General features: G+C 45.5%; 1 protein-coding gene across 1 annotated transcript in view; it reads right to left on the reverse strand.

Annotated features, from left to right (window-relative positions):
- Positions 1–327: 327 nt before the first annotated feature.
- Positions 328–21688, reverse strand: part of LOC100872195 (protein Fe65 homolog) — a 112183-nt gene continuing 90822 nt past the window's right edge. Inside the window, exons 5-16 of the mRNA XM_086906487.1 lie at positions 9571–9726; positions 7747–7976; positions 7555–7673; positions 7370–7482; positions 7087–7285; positions 6889–7016; positions 6762–6767; positions 6436–6686; positions 6143–6345; positions 5898–6074; positions 5637–5807; positions 328–5469 (exon numbers count right to left, since the gene is read on the reverse strand). Coding sequence (XP_086762613.1) covers positions 5658–5807; positions 5898–6074; positions 6143–6345; positions 6436–6686; positions 6762–6767; positions 6889–7016; positions 7087–7285; positions 7370–7482; positions 7555–7673; positions 7747–7976; positions 9571–9726 — 1732 coding nt within the window. The 3' untranslated portion in view covers positions 328–5469; positions 5637–5657. The remainder of the gene's footprint in view (positions 5470–5636; positions 5808–5897; positions 6075–6142; positions 6346–6435; positions 6687–6761; positions 6768–6888; positions 7017–7086; positions 7286–7369; positions 7483–7554; positions 7674–7746; positions 7977–9570; positions 9727–21688) is intronic.

A 21688-nucleotide genomic window follows, 5' to 3' on the forward strand; every position in this document is an offset into this window, starting at 1 on the left:
GGCATTTATTCACAAGAGGCAGGTGTAGTTACAGTAGTGTTTCATTCTTGTCGCTCTTTTATATATATATATTTATATATATACATATATATATAATATAAATATTATATTAATATTACATTATATTTATATATATATATATAAAAAAACTCTCACGTTCGTTTATAATTATCGATCGGTCCATCTACGCAATACAAATGGGTATGAACAATGGGGGAGGGAGGGGGAGGGGGAGGGGGGGGGAGGTGCATACAAAGTGTTTTGTCCTTTCGTACGCTCTAAAAATGACACGTGGACTCGTCGAATATAACGGAACGCGTCGTTCAGTTTTCTTTTTTTTTTTTTTTTTTTTTCGTTTTCTCTCCTCACTCCTTTTAGAACTTGTTCTCGTTTCAAGATACACGCGCACACCAAGATTCTATTCCAAGGAGAAACGAAAGAACGGAAAATAGTTGCCTAAAATGTTCCAAATAGAATCTCGTTGGCTCGCTTGGGTTTGTTTTCGTAACGTCGACGGAAAAATCGATCGTTTTTTATCGTCCACGTTACAGTACGATTAATCGATCGCGCGACGGTTCCAAAAAGCCGATCGTCACGCGAGCATTATTACACGAATATATTATTTTCCTCTCCTTCTCCTCTTATTCTCGTGTTTTCTTCTTTTTTCCATTTTTTTTTTTTTTTTTTTTTTGATAATCAGTGATAATGATATCTTCGTTTCTTCCATTTTAGAATTTATTTTTATATACTAATTACGCGACATGACGATGAGTGTGAATTCCCTATACTTGTATCGAGGCGACGATAATGATCGTGATTACAATTAGAATTAACAATGATCGTTCGATGATGCGTGTCTATGCGTGTGACTCGTTTGATGAGCTCGAATCGAGTGAAACGATAGTCGTTCGCGTTTGAACGCGGATAGCGTTCGTTCTCGATTTCCCGAAACGAATTGTCGATCGAAAATATCGTGTTGGATACATTTAATTGCCATAAGGTATAGAGAGGTACGTATTTTTTGAAGATAGAGAGATAGAGAAAGAGAGAGAGAGAGAGAGAGAGAGAGAGAGAGACAGAGAGAGAGACACTATAATTATCAATGAAGCATCGTGTTTGTGCAGAACAACTCTCCTATCAAGTAGATCGCATTTTTTTTTTTTTGTCATTAAGGATATTACATGTCACAGTAAATATAGTTAGGTTTGCACTATTCTATGTCAGTTATAAGTGGCTTCCCTTCTCCTTTACCCTCCTCCACCTCCTTTTTTTCATCTCTTTCAATCCTCCGAATGACATTTTCTCGTTTCAACGATACTCTCGTATCCTTCCTGGCGACATGTCAACACCTATATTAAGGAGACAGTTAAGCTACGTGTAGTTTGTGAATATGTATATGTGTTTTTTTTTTTCTTTTATGTGTGATGCATGTGCTTGTGTGTGTGTTGCGTGTATGTATATATGCATGTATGTATGTATGTACGTATGTATATATGTATGTATGTAAGTGTACTCCTGAATAATATGTCAGTTGTTTCAATTTCTTTTTTTTTTTTTTTTTTTTTATAGGTGCAACGATGCTAACCGTAACTTTCTTCTCGATCTTTCTTTTCGTCTCTTCAGTTTATTACATTTTTATACGAGAATGTATAATAATATTTACATCCATACCACATTATATCTTCGCACGTCGCACCCTCGAGGCTGTCTCGTGCCACCCTCGATCGCTCGCTCGATCTAACATTACGATAATATAAATTCAACAACTATATATATATTTATATATATATATATTTATATTTATATTTATATGTATATCAAAGCAAGAAATCGTATCAACGATATATCAATAGCAGAAGAAACATTGCTGGTTCTTTCTTTTTGTAAAATAGAGGGATCCGAGTTTCCGGAATTAGGGTCGCACGGGAGGCCTCGTCGCGCGATATTCCGTGTTCAATTATTGTTCGTGACATGGTTCTCAAGCCTATCCGCGTAGAGATTGAGAGTGACCAGATAACGGAAGGAACGCAAAAAAAGAAAAAAAAAAAAGATATAATATAAGGGGTGAAAGGAAATTTCGAAGCTGCGGATAGATCGAAAGGGAATTTCCAGAAAAAGGGCCACGGTACTTGTAAAACGCTTGTCGCCCTTTTAGAGGATTTTTTCTTCCGATTTATAACATTCAGCCAAGAGACGAGGCGTTTCGCAGCAATTATCATCTCTCGTTTAATAACATTCGCTACGTTCCACATTTTTTTTTTCTTTTCTTCCTCATCCTCTTATTCTTCTTTACAGTAAAAGGCAGGTGATCCTCGTAACGTGTATTTTTTTTTTTTTCTTTTTCTTTTTCTTATGTACAAAGAATGAAAATCATCTTCGCGATTCTGTCCCTTATCTCTCTTACATCCTCATCTAGATATAATTGTCACATGAAAATCCCTCATCAAGCGACTCTACATCACGCACGCGTTCCTCTTTCTCACATTCCTCTACACATTCATGCTCTATGCACTCAACCTTCTTCCCTATATCCGGCCAGCCATCCTTCTTATTTAAACGCTACATAGAAATATCTCTTCGTTCTGGGTCCCGCACAACTTTGTATCTTTTGCAATGACGATGGCTCCCACGACGTGTGGCCGTCATCGATGGACGATCAACATGCACTGCGAGCAAGAGAGTCATCGGAACCTTTCTCTTCTCTCTCTCTCTCTCTCTCTTTTTCTCCCTCTCTCTCTCTTTCGAGAAGAGAGACAACGAGAGAGATTTTTATTCTGCCTGACGGAAACGTTTTCCCTTCGAATAAAATAATAATCTCTCGTTCCGGGACATTAACACTGACCTAGTTGGTTGGTAACTTTCTTACTGACAGTACACATATCGTTACGTAAACGACCGATGGATTTTCCCGCTTCTTGTCCCGTTTCGTCTTGTTTCTCTGGTTCGTTCTGGATCGTCGCACACCTATTTGTCGAACACCTATATTTTCTCGATTCGTCGCGATATTTCTTCGCGCCAAACGTAGAGGCAAACCAGAGTAGCGCTAGTTTCTTAGGAACGTTTTCGATGAAACGCGAGAAGCGCGATTGAACGAGCGAACGAAAGCTAGATGTTGATGGTCACTGTTCTCAATTAGCGTATAATAATCGTTCGTGGATGAGACGTCGGTTCGCGACATCGTCACGTGTCTAATCGCGAGGTAATCGTACGAAAATAATCAAGGATCGGACGAAGTAGACTTTCTTTCTTCTTCGTTCTCTTCTGTACAATTCTTCGCTGCGATTTGCTGCAAAAATTCGGCGCTGGTATGGAAAATTGCCTAAAGCTAATACGATAGAAAACGAACCGAACGGCGCACGGTGATACACGTACATACGGGTTAATAATTATTATTATTCACGGGTTTCTCTAAGCTACTGATTGACATTAGGCATCGCGAGCACTTCGTCGACGACGATCGTTCGACGACCCGTACAGTGGCGAGTACGAAATTTCGACTATCCCTTCGAATCGTCGATGTCGCGTGGTCATGTACTCGCGGACAATGGTTCCGAGAATTGTTACAATGATTCGCAGAATACGTTTGATGTGTAACTTGTATGAAAACGTGAACGCACGATTTCCAAGAACGTGCAGAGGAAGCGACTCTGTCGGTTCCAGGTCCTCGGCTATCATTGAAAACGTTCGTCGCGTGTGAAAAGATGCGTTCGACGCTGTGCACGTGCGAATAATGAGTTTGCGGATAATACATACGTGTACGCAATATATTTATTTCTCTCTGTGATCGCGTGACACACGCGTGCAAGAGTCAAAGCGTCAACGTTCGAACCCGTTTCGGAGTACGGGATATCGTCGTGGCGGTGAATAAGCTCCCTGCTGGCAAGTTGCTGGGTATTTTATTTCTTCTTTCCTTCTTTCTTTCTTTCTTCCTTCCTTTCTTCCTTCCTTTCTTTAATTCTTTCTCTCAAACACGGAACTTTATTATCGTTAAAAATTTTCACGCCATTGCAGTACGATGGAGTTTAGCGATAATTAATTTGTTCAGCGAGGCGCGTTACAACGACGACGACGACAACGATACAACGAGTCGTTACACCGTTTCAGAACAGAATGAAATTGTTAATCGTTTTGTGTAGGCATTAGCGTTATTGCACAACGATTGTGCGTACAATAATATATACACACACACACACACACATATATATGTATATATTATATATACCGTTTTCTTATCGCGAGTCTCAAAATTGGTACGTAGCTCGATAGATTCGTCTCGATCTCTTTTTTCTCCCGTGGATTTTAAAGGACGGTCGCGCTAACACATTTAATCGCCTTCGTTTCAAAAAGGTGCAAACTCTTTTATACTTCGCCATAAAAAATAAACTTCCTATTACCTGCTGCTCGTGTAAGTAAGTGTCCGTGTATCTGTACGCGCGTCTGTGTTTATGTACGCATATACGTGCACGCGTGCAAGTACTCACACACGTGTACATTCCATCGCGTGAATTCCTATATGTGTCTCTTCTATATAATGCGTGTATTACGTGTTTGTTTCGTGTGGTCTGGTCATCCTCGTCTCGTTTCTCTAATCTGTACATCCGAGAATACACGTGTAAGTTATACATTTAAGCTCTCTATAGCTTGTTTGTCTTTTTATTTATTTTTTTTTTTTTAATCTTCGAATGCCTCGTGGATACGCTAGAACGTTACCTCAGTCATTCTGTCACTCACGCATCGTTCCCCTTTCACTCCTCCTCTGGACTTCCTTCAAATCCAGCGAATTTATTAAATTTAGCGCGAAATTAATTACCATTCCGTATATATACAGATATTCGCTCTACCACGTTGCAGGATTCCCTCTTTTCTCGAAACACGTATTTTCGCAACACGATCTAGACGCTGATCTACGCGGTCTTTGTTCCTATCCAAGGATCATCCCATCGTGCGAACGTTCGCCTAAGGGACACGACGACCTTGAGAATCCTGCCTCCAGTTTCGTGGCCCCAATCCACGAAGTTCCACGCCTTTTTTCCTCTCCGGCGGTATAATTTTATCTTTTCTTTTTTTTTTTTTTTCTTTTTGTCTGACACTGCGTGTAACATACATAACATCATATCGACACACGTAAGCGTAGTCCACTATAGCTGTGGTAATTGGTATAGCACTCTGCAGAATTCACGATTCAGTCGTTAACGTAAGAATACGATTCTCTGTTTCTTTTTTTTTTTTTTTTTTTCATCTTTCTTCTTCTTTCTTCTTGTTCGAAAGTTGGCTCGACCTGCGGCTACGTTCCACTTAAGGATTGCTCTCCCAACGGGCAAGTTGAATACGCCTGTTGTCCAGAGAGGGCGAAAGGAGCGACCTGAGAGATGCACTAGGTGGCGATCCGCTGAAGTATTTCAAGGTCAGAGGTGATTGTAGATGCTTGTGTCTGATCACTTCTCGCTCAGCAGGCAGCGGCCACAGTTCCTGCGAAGGAACGAGCGAAGGAATCAACTACAACACAGTGTTCTATGATTGGCGATCGTATCGTTCATCGTACGTGAAAGAATGTATTTGGTCGTTTTGCTTCTTTTTTTTTTCTTTTTTTTTTATTTTACGTCATAATATTTCAACGATAATGGATGTTCATTTACCTGCAGCGAGAGAGCCTCGTCTCAGGACTCACCCTGCTTATTTCTACGCCCAGTCAGAGAGCCGACCAAAGATTTCAAGGTGGCGCCAAGACCTTTTCCGCTCGGGGTGTTGAGGCTGCTAGCGTTTCTAAACCCTTGAGGATGTGCGTCCAAGCATTTCTGGTACCTCAGCTGTGCGCATATATTACGTATATGAAACTTAATCGAAGTAAATTACAAGCAATGGACAATATTGTTGGAAAAAATGTAACGATCGATCACCTTGCAGGCAGCTTCGATAGTTTTGCAAAGAGCTCCGCTGCTAGGCTCGCAGTTGAAAACGTGTGCGATGAAAAGATCTTGCGCGGTGTGCATTATGAAGGCGCATTGTTTCACGTTACGACCAATTCCGAGGAACGACAGGTAACGCACTCGACACTCGGTGATAAGTTTCTCCTCCTGAAAGGCACGTTATTTCTCTATTTCCCGTCGAATAAAATCGATATCACGCTCATCGATCCACTCACGTTCGGTGTAAGGATGGAAATCATACTGGGCGCGACGGCGACGTTCACGTTTCGCCATTGATTGATAGGCGTGTTGGCCACGATGTGATCTATCGCGTCATTGAGAACCTCCATTCCAGTCGCTTGAGAAACCTGCATGGATCCGAGATATTGTGCTCGCAACACCTTCTTCGGTTCTTCCATCGGCGTTGGGAATGATTGCGCTGAAAACGGGTCAACGTTTTACTCCTTTCTCTCTCTCTCTCTCTCTCTCTCTTCCATCTGTGGAAATCTTACACTCCTCGATTACTTACTGACTAGCGCTTGTCCGTTTCTATGGAAGCGTCGATGCTCGGTGGGCAGATTAGTCGGTCTGGTGGCGAGGCTTGTTCGCCCGTTGATGTCCACCGGTTTCGCGAGATTCTGGTGTTGCGATCGCTCGATCATGATCTTCTTGCAAATGTCGCGAAGCGTGTTCGCGATCGTGCGCGCCGGAATGTCGCAACGGAACACGTGGCACATGTGCTTCCGAGTGGACCGGTCTCTTGCCACGTACGCAAAGTCCCTGAAAGAGGAACGACGCATTGACAACAACGCAGATCGCGAGATAAATACCACGGTTTGGTGAAACGCTCCTTACCTTTCACTGTTTCGGTGGATCGTTCGAGGGTGAAGAAGGATGGGCATGAAACGAATCATAAACGAATCGAATTTTTTAATCGTATCGAAGAAACCTTTCTTAAAACGTTTCTCAATGATTCACTTACCGGCAATGGTCTCTGCCAACACCCCACACCCTCACCGTGTGTATCGGCTGTGTGTTGAGCACGGTAAGATTCTCCGGGTCTATCAGTTTCAACGCGCCTTCGTCCAGATCCATGAACAAGTCTTTGCCCTGAAAAGTTTCCAACAATTAATGTAATCCCGTTTCTCGAATTCGGATACGTTCGATCTCGGCTACTAACATCGCCCCATCGCCCGACCACGTCCAGAAGATCGTTTCTTCCCAAGGACAAGTCTACGATACATTTGTTGACTGCCTTGCTGCTTCTCTCGGGCGTCAAATCTTCCTCTGCGATTTCGGTCCAGCCGAGGGATCGTACCGCGAATCTGATAGGTTTGTCCCTGCCCTCGGAGTCCGCTCGTGCGGGATAGCTTCGTCGCCTGAAACACGGAGACCAGGAGCGTGAAGCGGTGCGTCGCGCGAAAGAATATTACAGAGAGATATCGATAGCAGTGGTGTCTCACTTGAGAGCTAGCTCCACTTTTCTCTTGTTTTCCAACTCTTGATCCAAGGCCGAGCTCGTGTTACTGCGGGTGACGGTATTGACCATGCCGCTTAACGTGTGGAAGTTGTTTATCTGTATCGCCAGCATCCAGTCTCGTGAAAAAATTATACAAAATCCATAGATTCCGTTCGAACGTTTACTTACGCTATCGTTGTCCTTGATCAGACTTCTGCGCGACTCCCTTTTGGAATGTGGCGGCGCTTCCGGTGGCTCTCTCTGTATATTCCCACTTTTCACGTGCCAGTAATAAGGTCCGTTCTCGTCTGTAGGAGGTGGTAGTGGTACAATTTCAATTATTACGTCGCGACGGTTCGTACATAGCCATCGGATACCCACCCTCGTGTTTCTGCCATCCTGGTGGCAGATTCTCATCTTTGTCCTCGGAATCGGTGGTATCTACCTCCGCAGGCTTCTCCTGGCCATTGTTCTGCAGAGTGGCATTGTTCTTTTGATCCTTGGGCTGCCTCCGCTTCACAGGGACCGCGTACAGCTCGCTGTTCAATCCACCCTCCACATGCGGAACGCCTCCCATCTCTGTCGTTTCGTTATCCGCTTTCTCGCAATAACTGTAATAGTCCCATAGTCCCAAGGTTATCGCATCGTCCCTCGCAATACCCTCGCCGCGCCTCTAAACACCGCCTCTTTCTCGTCGCGCGAATACCACACGATGGGCAGATTAGGAGAGCAGAGGTAAGCCAATTTCAATGTTGTCTACGTCGGGCATCGAGCAGCAAAAACGATCGAGCAGGCAGACGATTTATCGCGGGACGATTGGGCGTTAAGCGAGGTGTACGTATGGATGGATGGGCATCGTTAACATTTACTTACGCTTTTCGCGCGTTATGATGAATCGGATCGCCATTAATTGGCCATCGAGTGGCTCGTAAAGTTTTATCGATCGCGCGACTCGACAATGACGAATCGCGCTCTCCTTGATTGCGCGCGTCATCGCGAGAACTTGCTCGCTGCGCCCCGTAATTCCCGATCGATGTTGCCACGAGGGAATGGAAATCGCCACGGGGGAAAGGAACGAATCAAATCGATCGAACCAATTATATTTGTTTTCACGCGCAGCCTCATGTTTTCCCTCTTCTCTGCATTTTACTGGTTCGTCAATTCACAATGGCGACAAAACGGCACGACAAACGGATGAGTGATAACCGTGGCTACATTGAAATTGAACGGAAAGAAGTTGGTTTCCAACGCGTGTCTCGCCCGGTGAGCGAATAAAATCTAAAATCCTTGGAATCGTAGCGACGCGGCAGTTGAGACGGACACGCGGCCGCTTTCCATCGGCGTAAAGATCGGCGAGGCCGAAAGATCCGAGGAAAAGTTAGTTTTTTACTTTCTAATGCAAGAACCGTGGAGAGAAGACGAGCCAAGCGCAGAATTTTTGCAACTCGTGTTCTTTCCCCTTGGAGGAAATGGCGAATTTTCGTCTGGTTAATCACCCTTCGATCGAATAAATAAAAACTTGGATCGCAATTTACTACCAACTTTACCCCCTTCTTGGTTAAGACCAAGACCAGAACTTTTCGAGGATCGGAAGTTGGTCTCGAATCGGTCGATCGATCATCGGTTTTCGTCCCACGTTTTCAAAACCTACGCCGGTTGCATGCGAACGCGAGCCAACAACAAGTACTGCGGATAGTATTGTACATTATGGTGGGGTGGATAGAGGGAGGAAGAAAGACAAGCAACAACAACTCGGGTTTGCCGAGTTTTCCTACGGAGCAGCGAGGAGAGCATCGTTCGTAAAAAACGATACGCCTACGGTAAAAAGCGTCGCGATTGTTATTAGAAAATCAATAATAATCCATCGAATCACTCGGATGTGACAAGTGAAACGAGTGACCGGAGCAAGCGATCGGAGGGTACTCGCGGTTACTTGCTTGCAATGGTAAACGAAATGATTGTGGCAGCCGAGCGAGCAGCGGTAATAAGTAACAACAACAACAACAACAACAATAACAACAATAACAATCAAGAAGATTGCATAATAATACAGGTACAAATATAAGAAACATTACACAAAGAACAAGACGTGAAGCGCAAGAGAAGTTTGTTCGATAATAAAAAAAAGATGTGTGCAGCGATCTAAAGGAGTTTAAAGGGGGGAGGAGGAGGAAGGTACGACGAGAGCAATTCTATCGTACGTACTTTCTCGAATCGGATAGATTCGCAGCGTCGACCGCAGTGTCCGCGGATGCTGACTGTACGGGGGCCAGAATCGAGGAGGATGACGACGAAGATCGAGGATTTCCGTTGAGGGTGTCGTCGACCAGAGCAGACTCCGCAACACCCTCGCTGCTGTACCTGAATCAGCACGTCGCCGAGCGGATTACTTAAGGGAGGGGATCGATCGTCGATGACCACGTCGCTCGTTTCGTTCTCCCTTGCTTCTCGTGTAAAAATCGCGTTTCGAACGCCACGTTCTCGAGCCGTGGGTTATTAGTCGTTCGTTACCGGTCCTATTGCGTATCGTCTAGTAAATTTCTTTCGCAACGAGGGGAGGATGGATCGATTTCTCGTTAACACGTTTCGAGAATTTTAGAAGAGGGTAGAAGTGGCGGGAAATCGAACGCGATTTTTAGCGAGCGCATCGGTGCTCGCATTATCATTATTGATGCGATCATTACGAAGTCACGAATCTGGGGATAATTATGATCAGAGCGGATAATTGTTGGGCCGGCGGCATTTTGCATAATTAAACTTCGATTTAGTGGCGTTTATCGCGTGCCAGTATTTGTATACAAGTTTTTCCGGATATTTCCTCCATATTTTTGCCCCGAATCGAGTGTTGATACGGTGTTGCGGATAAATCGAGAATCGAGTATATTTCTCGTATAAATGTTTCGGAAAACACGGTTTACCACGTGCTAGCTAGCTGGTCGCTAGGGAATTCAATTTCCCTGCCAAATTGCGAAAAAGTGTAACGAAATTTTCGTTAGGAGAAATTCTTGGAAATCGACCTCGTTTCCCTAAAACTGGTAGATAAAATCCCATCTACTCTTAGCGTCCTCGCCCCGAGAAAATTCGATTCCACTTCGTAGAATAGATTGCTAGCGATTTTCTAGCTCGGTCGAGAATGAGATCGAGAAGTCGCGATGCTCGAAACCGTGTTTTCCAAAAAAATTCTACTTTCCCACGAAAATATATTTGTAACACTTACCGATAGAAACGATTATCGCAGTTCAAATAATTAAATTCACCGTCCATTTGGAAGAATCGATACGAGGCGATATTTTAAAAAATATTGGCCCTTCTCTGTCGAAAACGAGAAATTACGAGTATATCTGGTGGGGCGATAAATTTTCCAAGGATCGAGAACCGTTCGAAGACGAGCCCGATTGACCGTCGTCGTGACTTATGCGCGGCGTGTTGGCTGGAAATTACCGCGGCTGCAAGGAAATGCCATTTTAATTAACGACCGGGGAACGGAGCCAGGCACCGACGTGGTTAGTACAGGGTCGCTAACCATGTCGAAGTAATTAGGGGATTAGCCGAGCGGTTTGCCGACTAACGCCGCTCGCCTCTCCTTCCGCCCAGTCTTCGCCGTCTCCTTCGACCTCGAATCGGTCAACTTTTAATCCCGGATCGCCACACGGATTCCAATTTTCTTCAAAACGAAGGCCACGATCGCGCAGAGTTTCAAACGCTGTTCAATATCCCGACGAGTTGTTCCTTTTACAGAGATTCGAGAGATTTCGTTTCCTTAAATTCTTCCCTTTGAATATTAGTATCATCGGTGTCGTAATAAATATTCGTAAATTTACTTCGAGATTGTCGAAAAGATTTTCCGATAATCTATCACGCTCGCTCGCGTTGGATCACGAATAGAAAGCAATCTTCCCTTCCAATGATTTATTTTCAATCGACGAACTTTTTTCCCGCAACGATGACGCATCACGATATTTTCTTGCTGCAGCCTTCGATACCGGCCGCCTCATACGATTTCATATGGATCACGGTCATCCATCATACAGCTCGAGAAAAGTGGTCTTCGATCTTTAAAAGCGCGACGTTGATGCACTTCTTGCTGAAATACCGATTTAACGTTTTCTTCTGCTCTCTCTCTCTCTCTCTCTCTCTCTCTCTCTCTCCCTCCCTCCCTCCTCATGATCCATTACCACGCGTGGTAACAAACCGTCCGATGGGAAAAGGTGTTGGAAAGGTATCGACCGTTGAATTTTTCACGTCGAGGGATGATCTCTTCTTATCGAGAGGCAATAGGTTATTAATTCACCGCGTATCAAGATGCGGGAGCAAAGGGAAGGATAGATTATTCGAGGGTTTCGCGATCCCTTTTGACAGCCAGAAACTCGATCCTTTATCCGGGGACCGGGTGGCTGACCCTGAATGACACTTATCCCTCTGATCCTGCTCCCGAGTTCGACCATATTTTAAGACGACGCGGCCTGTCACGGTCTTCTCGCTCGCTTCGGAATATTAAATTTCCCACTCCCATTTATCCGCGACTAGCCATCGAACTCTAATAAACGGGATACGTATGAAACGTCATCGCGCACGTGTCGCGGATTGCGCAATGCTAATTCCCGGTTTCATTGGACGCAACCGTTAATTACAGCCTCCAACGAGCATAGTAATTTCTCCGTGCGCGTCGTTAATTGGCTCTTTGAACCGATGTCGGCCGGCCTCGTTTCGATCGCTCGAAATATGGAAACGAAAAACAGGCCGTTTCACCACCGCTGTCAAAACCCGGAAACCGGAAAATATCTCTCGTTTCGAAGAGATATATCGAATCATAATTTATATATAAATATATATATATATATATATATATATATATATATATATATATATATATGGAAGAAGGGAGTCTCTGTTCTCCGTTCTCTCAAAGAGCATCGATTCATCGTGGATATTCGTCTTTTATCGCACGTAGTTTCGAAGAAAGACTTCTTTGAGTACGAATAACGAGAGGGACGAGAGACGGACACACGCGAGGAAGAAGACGCTGGAGAGCGAAGGGAGCGATTAACGATGTTGGGTTGGAAAACAATGAAAATTAGGGAGAGGAAGGTGAAAAGTTTCGCGCGATCCAGGAGGTTGATAACACCGTTTTAAACAAGTATGTGGGTTAGCAAAGGCTAGAAGGGTTGGAAATTCGCCAGAAGTTGCAGAGAGAGAGAGAGAGAGGAAGGCAACGCGCATAAATGCGGTCGGACCGCGGATGGCGATCGATTAAGCCGAATACCTTTGCGGCAATTCTCTATCGATCGTCGTCGAGGCCGATTCTTCCCTTGATCCATCCTTCACCGCTTTCCCCCAAAAAACTCTTCTTCCGCGACTTCTTACGTTCCCCCTTTTCTCTTAATCGAGGCGCGCAAGTCCAAGAGCGAGTCCAGGCGGAAATGCAGCTCGTGGCGGTTGAAGAGGGCCGTTTCCGCCACCGCCGTCAATATTTAGTTTCTTTTGTTCGCGCGAGGGAAAATTCTCGCAGCTTTTGCTCTCCTCCGCTGCGCCTCTGACTTTACTCCGTCAATACGATATCTTCTCGCGAAAGAGAGAGTCAACCGAATCGGATATGTCGCGAGATTTCTCCACCAATTTCTCGTTTGCGATTCCTTTGCAGCCCCCTAATCAACTGGTATCCTCCTAATCAAAGCGCGAATCGCGTCAGAGTGGGCTCGATGATCGATTAACCGCTCTGTTTGCCCTGCTTGTTGATTACGTTCAGACACATCAGAGAAGCGACTGTTAACCACCTCGTTATCGGAAGGGGGTGTCGAGGAGACGGAGAGAAAATTGTAGCAGAGGTGCAGGAGAGGTTGGCCTGACTGAGAGTGGCAAGAGGGGGGAGGAATCATAGGCGGACAGGGCGTAATAAGGCCGATCGCGGTAACTGAAATCAGCCGTCGGCGGCTCGTAATTGTAACGAGCCACCCTGTATAAGGACTCACGCCGCCGCCGTAACTTTCAGCGAGCTGTAATTAAACCCAATTAGGTCGTAAGGTGAGCAACTTCTGACGCACCTGGCTGAACCGTAAATTACACCAGGCGGGTTCTGTGCCGCAACCGCGATTACGGTATACGCAACCTCGCAATTTCTGGTTGCCGAACAACGGGCCCCGAATGAAATCGAGGGTGATTAGCTGTCCCTTGTTTGACGCAACATGGGATTGGTCAAAAGTAAAGAGAAAGAAAGGAAACCGATTCTCTCTCCTTTCTTTCCATCGAAATCGTGACTCGATTGGCAATCGCGCAATTTCCCCCGTTCGAAATAGTTCGATCGAATCTCGTAGCCGATAGACACTCGTGGTGTAACTGCTTTTCGAGCGGTGGAAGGAATTTCTTTGTTGTTTAAACAAGCAGGATGGAGGGGAGGGGACTCGAAACTCGTGGAAAGAAAATCGGTTTAAATCGATCGCGAGCGAAGTTGCGTAACGAAGGGGCGTAAAGTGAAAAAAATCGCGATCGACAAATCTACCTACAACAGGAGCACTTGCAACGAAAAAGATGTTAAACTCGGGATCGATCGATCGATTCCGCCACGCCACCGCTCGAGATTCTCGACCAATCACGACTCGATTCAAAATTCGCGCACATCTCTCGCAACAATCCGAGTTCAACGACGGCCGAGGCAAAACGGACCATCATCAATTTTCTCGAGCAAGAGACGCCAAATAGAATTACACGCAGGTGGACCATTAATCGAGCGCGCGGTCGCGTGATCCCTTACGTGAGATTCGCGGATAGGGAAGAAGCTTTAGGGGAGGAGAGGAAGATGAGGAGAGAAGGTGGAAACGGACGATGTACATACAAGAAGAAGAAGAAGAAGAAGAAGAAGAAAGAGTCGTGGACGAGCGAAACACCGCGTACGTGGGCGTTCGTACGAAGTACGAAGCGGAGCCGAGGGGGGGGAAGGGTGCTCTTCTAGCTCGATCAATACACACTACCGGCAACCCCTCTGCATCCCACGCCGTCCCTCGTCCATTTCGTTCACCCCTGACACCATATCCCCTCCCCCCTCCCCCATTCCATTCCGAACCACCCCTACCCCTACGTCGGTTTAGATGTTCGAGAGACCGTACGCGTCTTATCGCCTCGCGTTTTCTCGCGCCGCAAAAAAATAACCGATTGGCCCACACGCGAGTTTCTATGAGTTTCACCGTGTTCCTGTATCCGTTCGAAGCCTTCGTTCGCGGCCAACTCTCCATTCTTCGTCGAGAGAGCTCTGTTCTTTGTCGCGAGAGAGAGAGAGAGAGGGAGGGAGAGTTTTATTTATTCCAGAACAGAGGAGGGTTGGGATTTCGGGATCTGTTTGTTCGATGAAACGGTTCGCTTTTCGAGATTGCGTGGATGAGTTTCACGAGAACGTTGAAAGAGTGTCGGAACATTGGACGAGGGTAAACGAGAGTTAGGTATCGATTATATCGACGGACAGTAAAGCGTTGGGATCGCGTATGGGTGTCGCGCGTGTTCGAACACTTGCATTCCACTCTTTCTTCGTTCCAATTGAATTTTCCTCTTCGAACGAAACGAGGGATCATATCGTCGAATATAGATGATGCAAGAAGGGTAGCCGATTGAGTCTCGTCGAGGACGTATTCCCCCGCGACGGATATTTTGCACCCTTGCAGAGGGTACGCAAGCGAGCCGAGGTAATTAAGTTTAGAGCTGTAGAAGGAACCGCTGCGAAGTTCGGAAACACGGCTGCTTCCCAACATCTCTCCTCCTCTTCCTTCGTTCTCAGATTAAATTCTATAAATATCGTATGGGGGCGGAAGTCGTGGCTCGAATTTAAACTCGGGCGAGATCTCTCCGAGTGACTCTGATTACTTTTCAACTGTATTCCGATCGCGAGACGAGATCTCCTTCCGTGGAGATCGGTTAAATCGAGGACAATGCGGGCGGTGAGATCGTTGCGAAATATTAATAAGCGGATTTGCGAGGATCACGCGAGCGGGAGAGAAGGTCATTACGGGTCGAACGAAGTTACGACAGTTTCGTAATCAAAAAGTTTCGATAAACGATCGAAACAGCTTGATAAGTTGCAGGCCGAGCGGTGACTCATATCCGTGAGAAAGACGGAGCAGCCGGATGTCGTTACCGTTCACGAGCAACTTTCCTTCTCTTCCTATATCCTTCCCCATGTCGTTAGGCCACGTCGTTATTTATATATATATTTTTTACGAAAAGAAGCGAGAAAATGATTCAGAGAAATCTACCGTGAAAACTTATAAATATCGCGAGAAATATTTAAAGCCACGCGATATTGAGAGGCGCGTGGTTAAAATTTGCTACAATTCTTTCTGGTACAAAGTTGCGAAGGGGACAAAGTGGTTTGTGCGCGTCTGAAGAACTGCAAAGTCACGGCTAAAGCGCGAGAACTTTCTCGCCATCGGCCGTAAACCTTTACGATTCGGCGCCACCGAATCGCCCATTCTCTTCCATCACGAGATTCACGCGCGCGCACCGCGGTTAATAAACTTCCACAACTTCGCGAAACCTCGGTGTTGTATAGCTTCCACTGCCCTGCTCCCGGTTTACGAGCTTATTTTTTTACGAGGCTTGGCCCTTCCACCCTCCCCGTCTTCCCCCACAATTTTCTCGCATCCTTTCTGAAACGAGATTTTAATCCGACTGTGTACGCGGAAATCTCTCGAATCGAGGGAGGGGGGAAGAGATCGGCCAACGACGCGGTTACGACGATACGTTCATCGATTTCGTCGATACATCGATTTTACGACCGTTACGATCAAAACGTATTCGTTCGATCCCTCGATGCGAAAATCCCGAGTTTTTACTTTTATCGGGGAATATTTAAGGCTTTTATCGTACGCGCTTTTTTTTATTCGGAGAAGAGAAAAAGTCGAAGGTAAAAGAGCGGAAGGAATATCGACAGCGTGTTCGCTGTATCGAATATTTCAGATGTAATCTATCCCCCCCCCCTCCCCTCCTCTCCCCTTCCCAACAATCAATATTCAACCAACGTTCGAATGCTTAAAATTCATTCTGCCACTGATTTCCATGAAATGGAAATATCAGATTAAAACTTATCTTTCTCGTTAATAGAGATCGTAAAAAAACAAAAAAAAAAAAAAAAAAAAAAAACAAATCTATTTTTCCCTTATTATTCATACGCGCGAATCGCGATAAAAAAAAACGCGCAACGCGTTTAATTTCTCTAACGAAAAGAGAGAGAGAGAGAGAGAAAAAAGAAAAACAAAACGTATCCATCCGTAACGTATCCGTAATATATAGATCTCTAACGCGCGTACGTCGATCAATTTTCGAGGATTCGAGAAATGGGGAGCGGAGCATTGAGAAATTACCGGTGTCGCGCGAGTACACGCGTGGCATCCCTTATAAATCCTCGAGATGGGATTCCATTTCCTTCTCTTTCCTCTCCTCCTCGTCCACCCCGGAAGGAAGAGGACGTAATCGAGGTGGGCGCGTGTTGGATAAGTCTTCTCGCGTGGCAAGGAGGGGGGAGAGAGAAGGACACGAGGGACAGGAGAAAAGAAAGAGTATATAATAGAGGAAAGAGGCTTGCCGGGATTCCAACCGAGACGAGATTATCGGGCTAAACTCCGAAATCCAGAAACGGGGACGGCTGTGCGAACCAGCTGTCCCGCCACTGGGCTGGCCCCATTCCCGTCGTTTTCCGCTTTCTTCCCCTCCTCACCCTTTTGTTTGTCGGCCAGCCTCGCGAATCCTTAAGAATCCGGAAAGAGCCAGCCTTGTCTCTGCGTGTCTCGTGGAACGGGTGGGTACTTTCAAGGGGCACTTTTCCAACGGGAATAAAGAGATTTCGGGTAGCCGTTCGAGCGTGGATACTATAAATACGAAGAATTTTTATCTACGTATCTTCGTGGAGAATTCGAGTTTCGAGCAATAAATATTTAGCTCGAGGTGGATACCTCATTTTTTCCATCGATGGAATCGTTTTTTTCGAACAATGGCTGCCATTGTCGGCGCAGGTGCGAGGGTTTCGAATTGCACGAGTATCTTCGGATCGAACGACGCACGAATACGTAATCTTCAATGCGATAATCTGAAATGCTTCGTGTTTTCTATCTCAGAATATCTCTACGAAAATATATTTCTCGATGATAAACGACATCCATGTTTACGATCCGCGGACGAGTCCGCGTCATCGACTGTTTCTCGACATTGTTTCTTGCAAATGGCGACGAACATCATCGATGACATCGCGAATTTCAACGGTAAAATTTTATCGTGGATGTATACATCTCCAAGAATATGACGATCACACGTTGCGATATTTTACACGACGACACGCTCGTCCACGATTGTTCGTACACTTTTCTACTTCTGGTTGGGGAGCATCTTTCTTTTAGGAGACACGTGTGGATATTAGAACTTGTACGAATATTTTTGCTCGTTTTCGAATGGCTGGAAGGCCTCCCGCGAACCATTAAAACCTCGTCCTCTGGCGAAAATACAGAGACAGACGAAAATACTTGGTGCGCTCGAGTGGTGGCTCTCTATCGCGATTCTTAAAAGGATATATTTTTAGGCGAAACGTTTCGATGGAGTAACGAGCCAGCTTTTTTCCTCCCCTCGAGCTAGTCGAAAGAAACGAGTTCATGCTGCCGGCGAGGCCTTTAGAATCCTAGTGTCTGTCCTCGACTGGGATGCTCTACTTGCGACCAACTACCGTCAAGACAATGAAAAAAGAAAAAAAAACGAACATTTTTCATTTTCACGAATTTGAAAAATTAAAATCTGTCGTTCAGAAATTCAGAGAATTAATCAGATAGGAGAGAAATTACACGTACATCTTTTTCTCTACGAAAAAAAAAAAAAAAAATAAATAAATCGCGCCTAATAATAATCGATATTGCTTCGTCATCGTCACGAAATTAATCATTCTCTTCGAGGAATTCTCGAAGCCAGAGAAAGAGAGAGAGAACGATTGAAGGAATGTCCTGCAAAACGATTGCTTAACCGAGGACAGGTGCACGAGGGAGGAACACCTTGCGTTATCTAAGCGTGGAACGAGCTCCATTACTATTACCGTTAAAACGGGCGGCGCTGGCGAATGGTAATGGAAAATGGACGCGTTGGAAGCTGGGTACAAATGGGTCGAGGAAAATCGTCAGCCAGCAACGTTAAGGCAAGGCGTTAAGGTGAAGGATCACGAATCGTCTCGAAACACGCCAATTTGAACTCCGAATTGGAACGATTTGTTTATCGAACGATGAAAAAGACGAGGATGAAAAAAATCGTTTATCGATTTGTTTATCGATCGAAACATTGTTGCAACGTTGTTGCGCGAAATAACTTATAATTGGTCCTGGGGATTAACGGGCCGACACGGCTGTCCAATTAGCGAAGCACAGAAATTGTCTCCGTTTAACGATATTCCCGGGGCTACATCGTCCAAATTGATTTTTCGAATCGCGTATTTATCGGGGCTTTCTCCCATTCGACATCTTCTTTCAAACATCATCGGGGCGAGAAATTCGGTGTGGCGAAAATACGCTGAAATTCTCCTCGTATCGAGCGCGATACGCAACGTTGTTACTCCTTCGAACTATTTTCCGGATAATATTAAAGCTGGAAGCTCGTGTTCAAATGGAAATGGGATGGGTGGGAAGGAAAGCGCGGCGGAGGGTAGGATAGGTCGAACAGATGCAGCGGAATTAGACGGGCAAAGTGAATTCCAACATCGTTCCAACGGAAGGGGAGAATAAAATTATTCCGTATAATCGCTGGCTTTTCTTTGTTTCGGATCGATCGACCGTTAAATTTTGTGGAACGTACCTGAACCCTACCCTACCTATAGAAACATCGCGGAATTAAACTCCGTTGTCGCGACTGTTCAACGCGTTTTACACCGAGCAAACCCTCGACAAGTATCGTCGCAACGTTCATCGTAATTTTCCAAGCGCGCTAAAAGCGCAAGTTGGAGAAGAAGGTTGCCTCGAGTTCTTCCTTCCTTCCTTTCTTTCTTTCTTTCTTTCTTTTTTTTTTTTTTGAAGAACGAAATAAGCGGAAACTAGTAAAACAAGGAGTGGTTATAAAACGCGAGAGAAGTTTGAAAATTGTTTCCTAAAGCACTTGACAGGGGAATATAAGTTTGGAAAGAGGAGTGGCTCGTCCAGAATTGATCCCTGAGAAGATCAAGAGACGTTGGCGCGAACAACGATCGCAAACAAGCACGGGGGAAGGGGGAAAATCCTGGTGGAGTAGAGGAGTTTGCGGAGAGGAGGGGAAGAAACATCTCCCAGCGCGATTCTTTGAAATTCTCACAATGTTTACCTGCGCATGAATTTTCCACCACCCGCTGTATCTTGTTGATGGTGGTGAAAGATACAGACACGGGGATGAGGGGAAGGAGAGAGAAGGTAGGATCAAAGAGGAGCGAAGGAGATGATTAGGTGGCAGGGAGAGAGCAGGACGGTAGGAAAGAAGGGTAGAAGGATCAGACGGGCAAAGTGGATTCTAATTTTAGAGAGACATCGTGTGTATCGAGCCCGTGTGTCTCGATGATCACAGAGCCAGCCCGTTCATGATACGAAAGCGCGTTCAAGTACAGCTTTGCAACGAAATACGATTACGACATGCTCGCCACTTTCACGAGTACCCTGCAAACAAAAACAACAATTCTTCTCGAGTTCTCGTTCTCGAAATCTTCTTTTTCCCGAATTCTTCTTTTTCCCAATTTCGAAATTGCAGGCGTGATCCATTCGATGTCCCATAATTTTATTACGTTTATTTGTTTCACGATGGATGGAAACGGAATGCTCGACGACTAATTAATCCGAGGATAAACTCGGATATACGAGTATATTCAAAAAGTATCCACTTTGATTTGGAATACGCGGATGATATCCGAGAACGCGGCGTGAGAATTTATTTGCACGCTTTGGAATGCCGCGCGGCCTCTATTTATAGATCCCCCCTTGAAAGCGATTATACTCGAATCGCGGCCTCTCCCCGCCGCGATATAAAATCCATTTCACCGGCGGCGAGCCGCGATTAACGAGGCATTGAACGTTCAAGCCGCGAAAAGGGAGGAAAAGGCCGGTGGATCGGCGCCACCCGATCCCAAGTGCAAGTGCAAGTGCTCTGCTCTAGATATTCGGTTTTAATTAACGATTGTCGCGGGAGAGGCGGCCCTTTCGAGCGTTCGCCTGAAAAAAGAAGGACGTCCCTTCGATCCCTTTTCTTTCTTTCTCGACTCCAACGATATCACCCTCGTTTAACCGCGTGTCTATTCTTCGAGACGGTAAGGAATCAACCAACGAAACCGTTTGTTCGAATAAACACACGGTCGAATCGATTTCGTGGAGAAAATGTTGGGATCGATAATTCGCAATCTTCTTTCTTCTTCCATCCTCGAATTCCGTCCGTTTCCGCATAATTCACGGTAACTTTATTACCGTTCGTGTGTGTTGTTATAAATGGTCGTCACGTTAACGGGCTATCGGTCAGATATATCTTTCGTTATACACACAGTTATATTCGTAAATTGGGTTATATAAATTCTCCGCTGTTTGCATTTCGAGCCCGGATCACGTCCGTCCGCCGAGCCATTATCCACGAGCCATTTATATTTCCACTGAACGAAATCCTCCTCGAAAAATATTTATTTATATAAATGCACATGGCGGAAGAAACGATCCGTAAAAATGAGGGACACGCGTAGGAAAGATTGGTTTAAAGCGGGAGAGCGCGCGCGTTGAAGGCTGGGCCGAAAGAAGAGCGGCTCGGTCGGGGGATCGCGATTCTTCGGCAGCGGGGCGATCGATATTCGCATAACAACGGCGCAGCGCGAAAATTCGCGACGCGGGGGCGTGATTAAGCCGGTCTTAATCGTTCGATCGTGGTTATCGAGCGAAGCGCGTGCACGCGAGAAGCAAAGTGCAGTCATCGTGTCGCGATCCCCCGCGTAATAACGCAGCCACGCGAGGGCAGCTTTTATCGACCACCCGTCTACTCGACTCCTAGCCTGCCCCCTACGTACTTTCTATCCGTCCCTAGAATCCTCCGTCAGCCTCTTTTTCATGCGGCTAGGCTTCCGCACTTTGACCACCTCCCCTAACACGTTCGAGCGGAGGAGCAGACAGGCCGCTCCACCGGCTGCCCCTTGAAATTTTATAATGCATTCATCCACACAGTGTTAGATCGATCTAACGATATCGCGTCCCGTATTTTTCTTTTTTTCTTTTTTCTCCCCTCAGTCGTAACAATGAGAAAGAAGAAGAAAAGAACGCAGGCTAGTGACGGTAGTGAAAATTCCATTGTGCGAGATTCGAAAGGCGGCAAAGCGTTAAGTGAG

Source organism: Apis florea, unplaced genomic scaffold (assembly GCF_048593485.1).
Source record: "Apis florea isolate Af1SG1 unplaced genomic scaffold, ASM4859348v1 contig_2495_pilon, whole genome shotgun sequence".
Taxonomy (NCBI): Eukaryota; Metazoa; Arthropoda; class Insecta; order Hymenoptera; family Apidae; genus Apis; species Apis florea.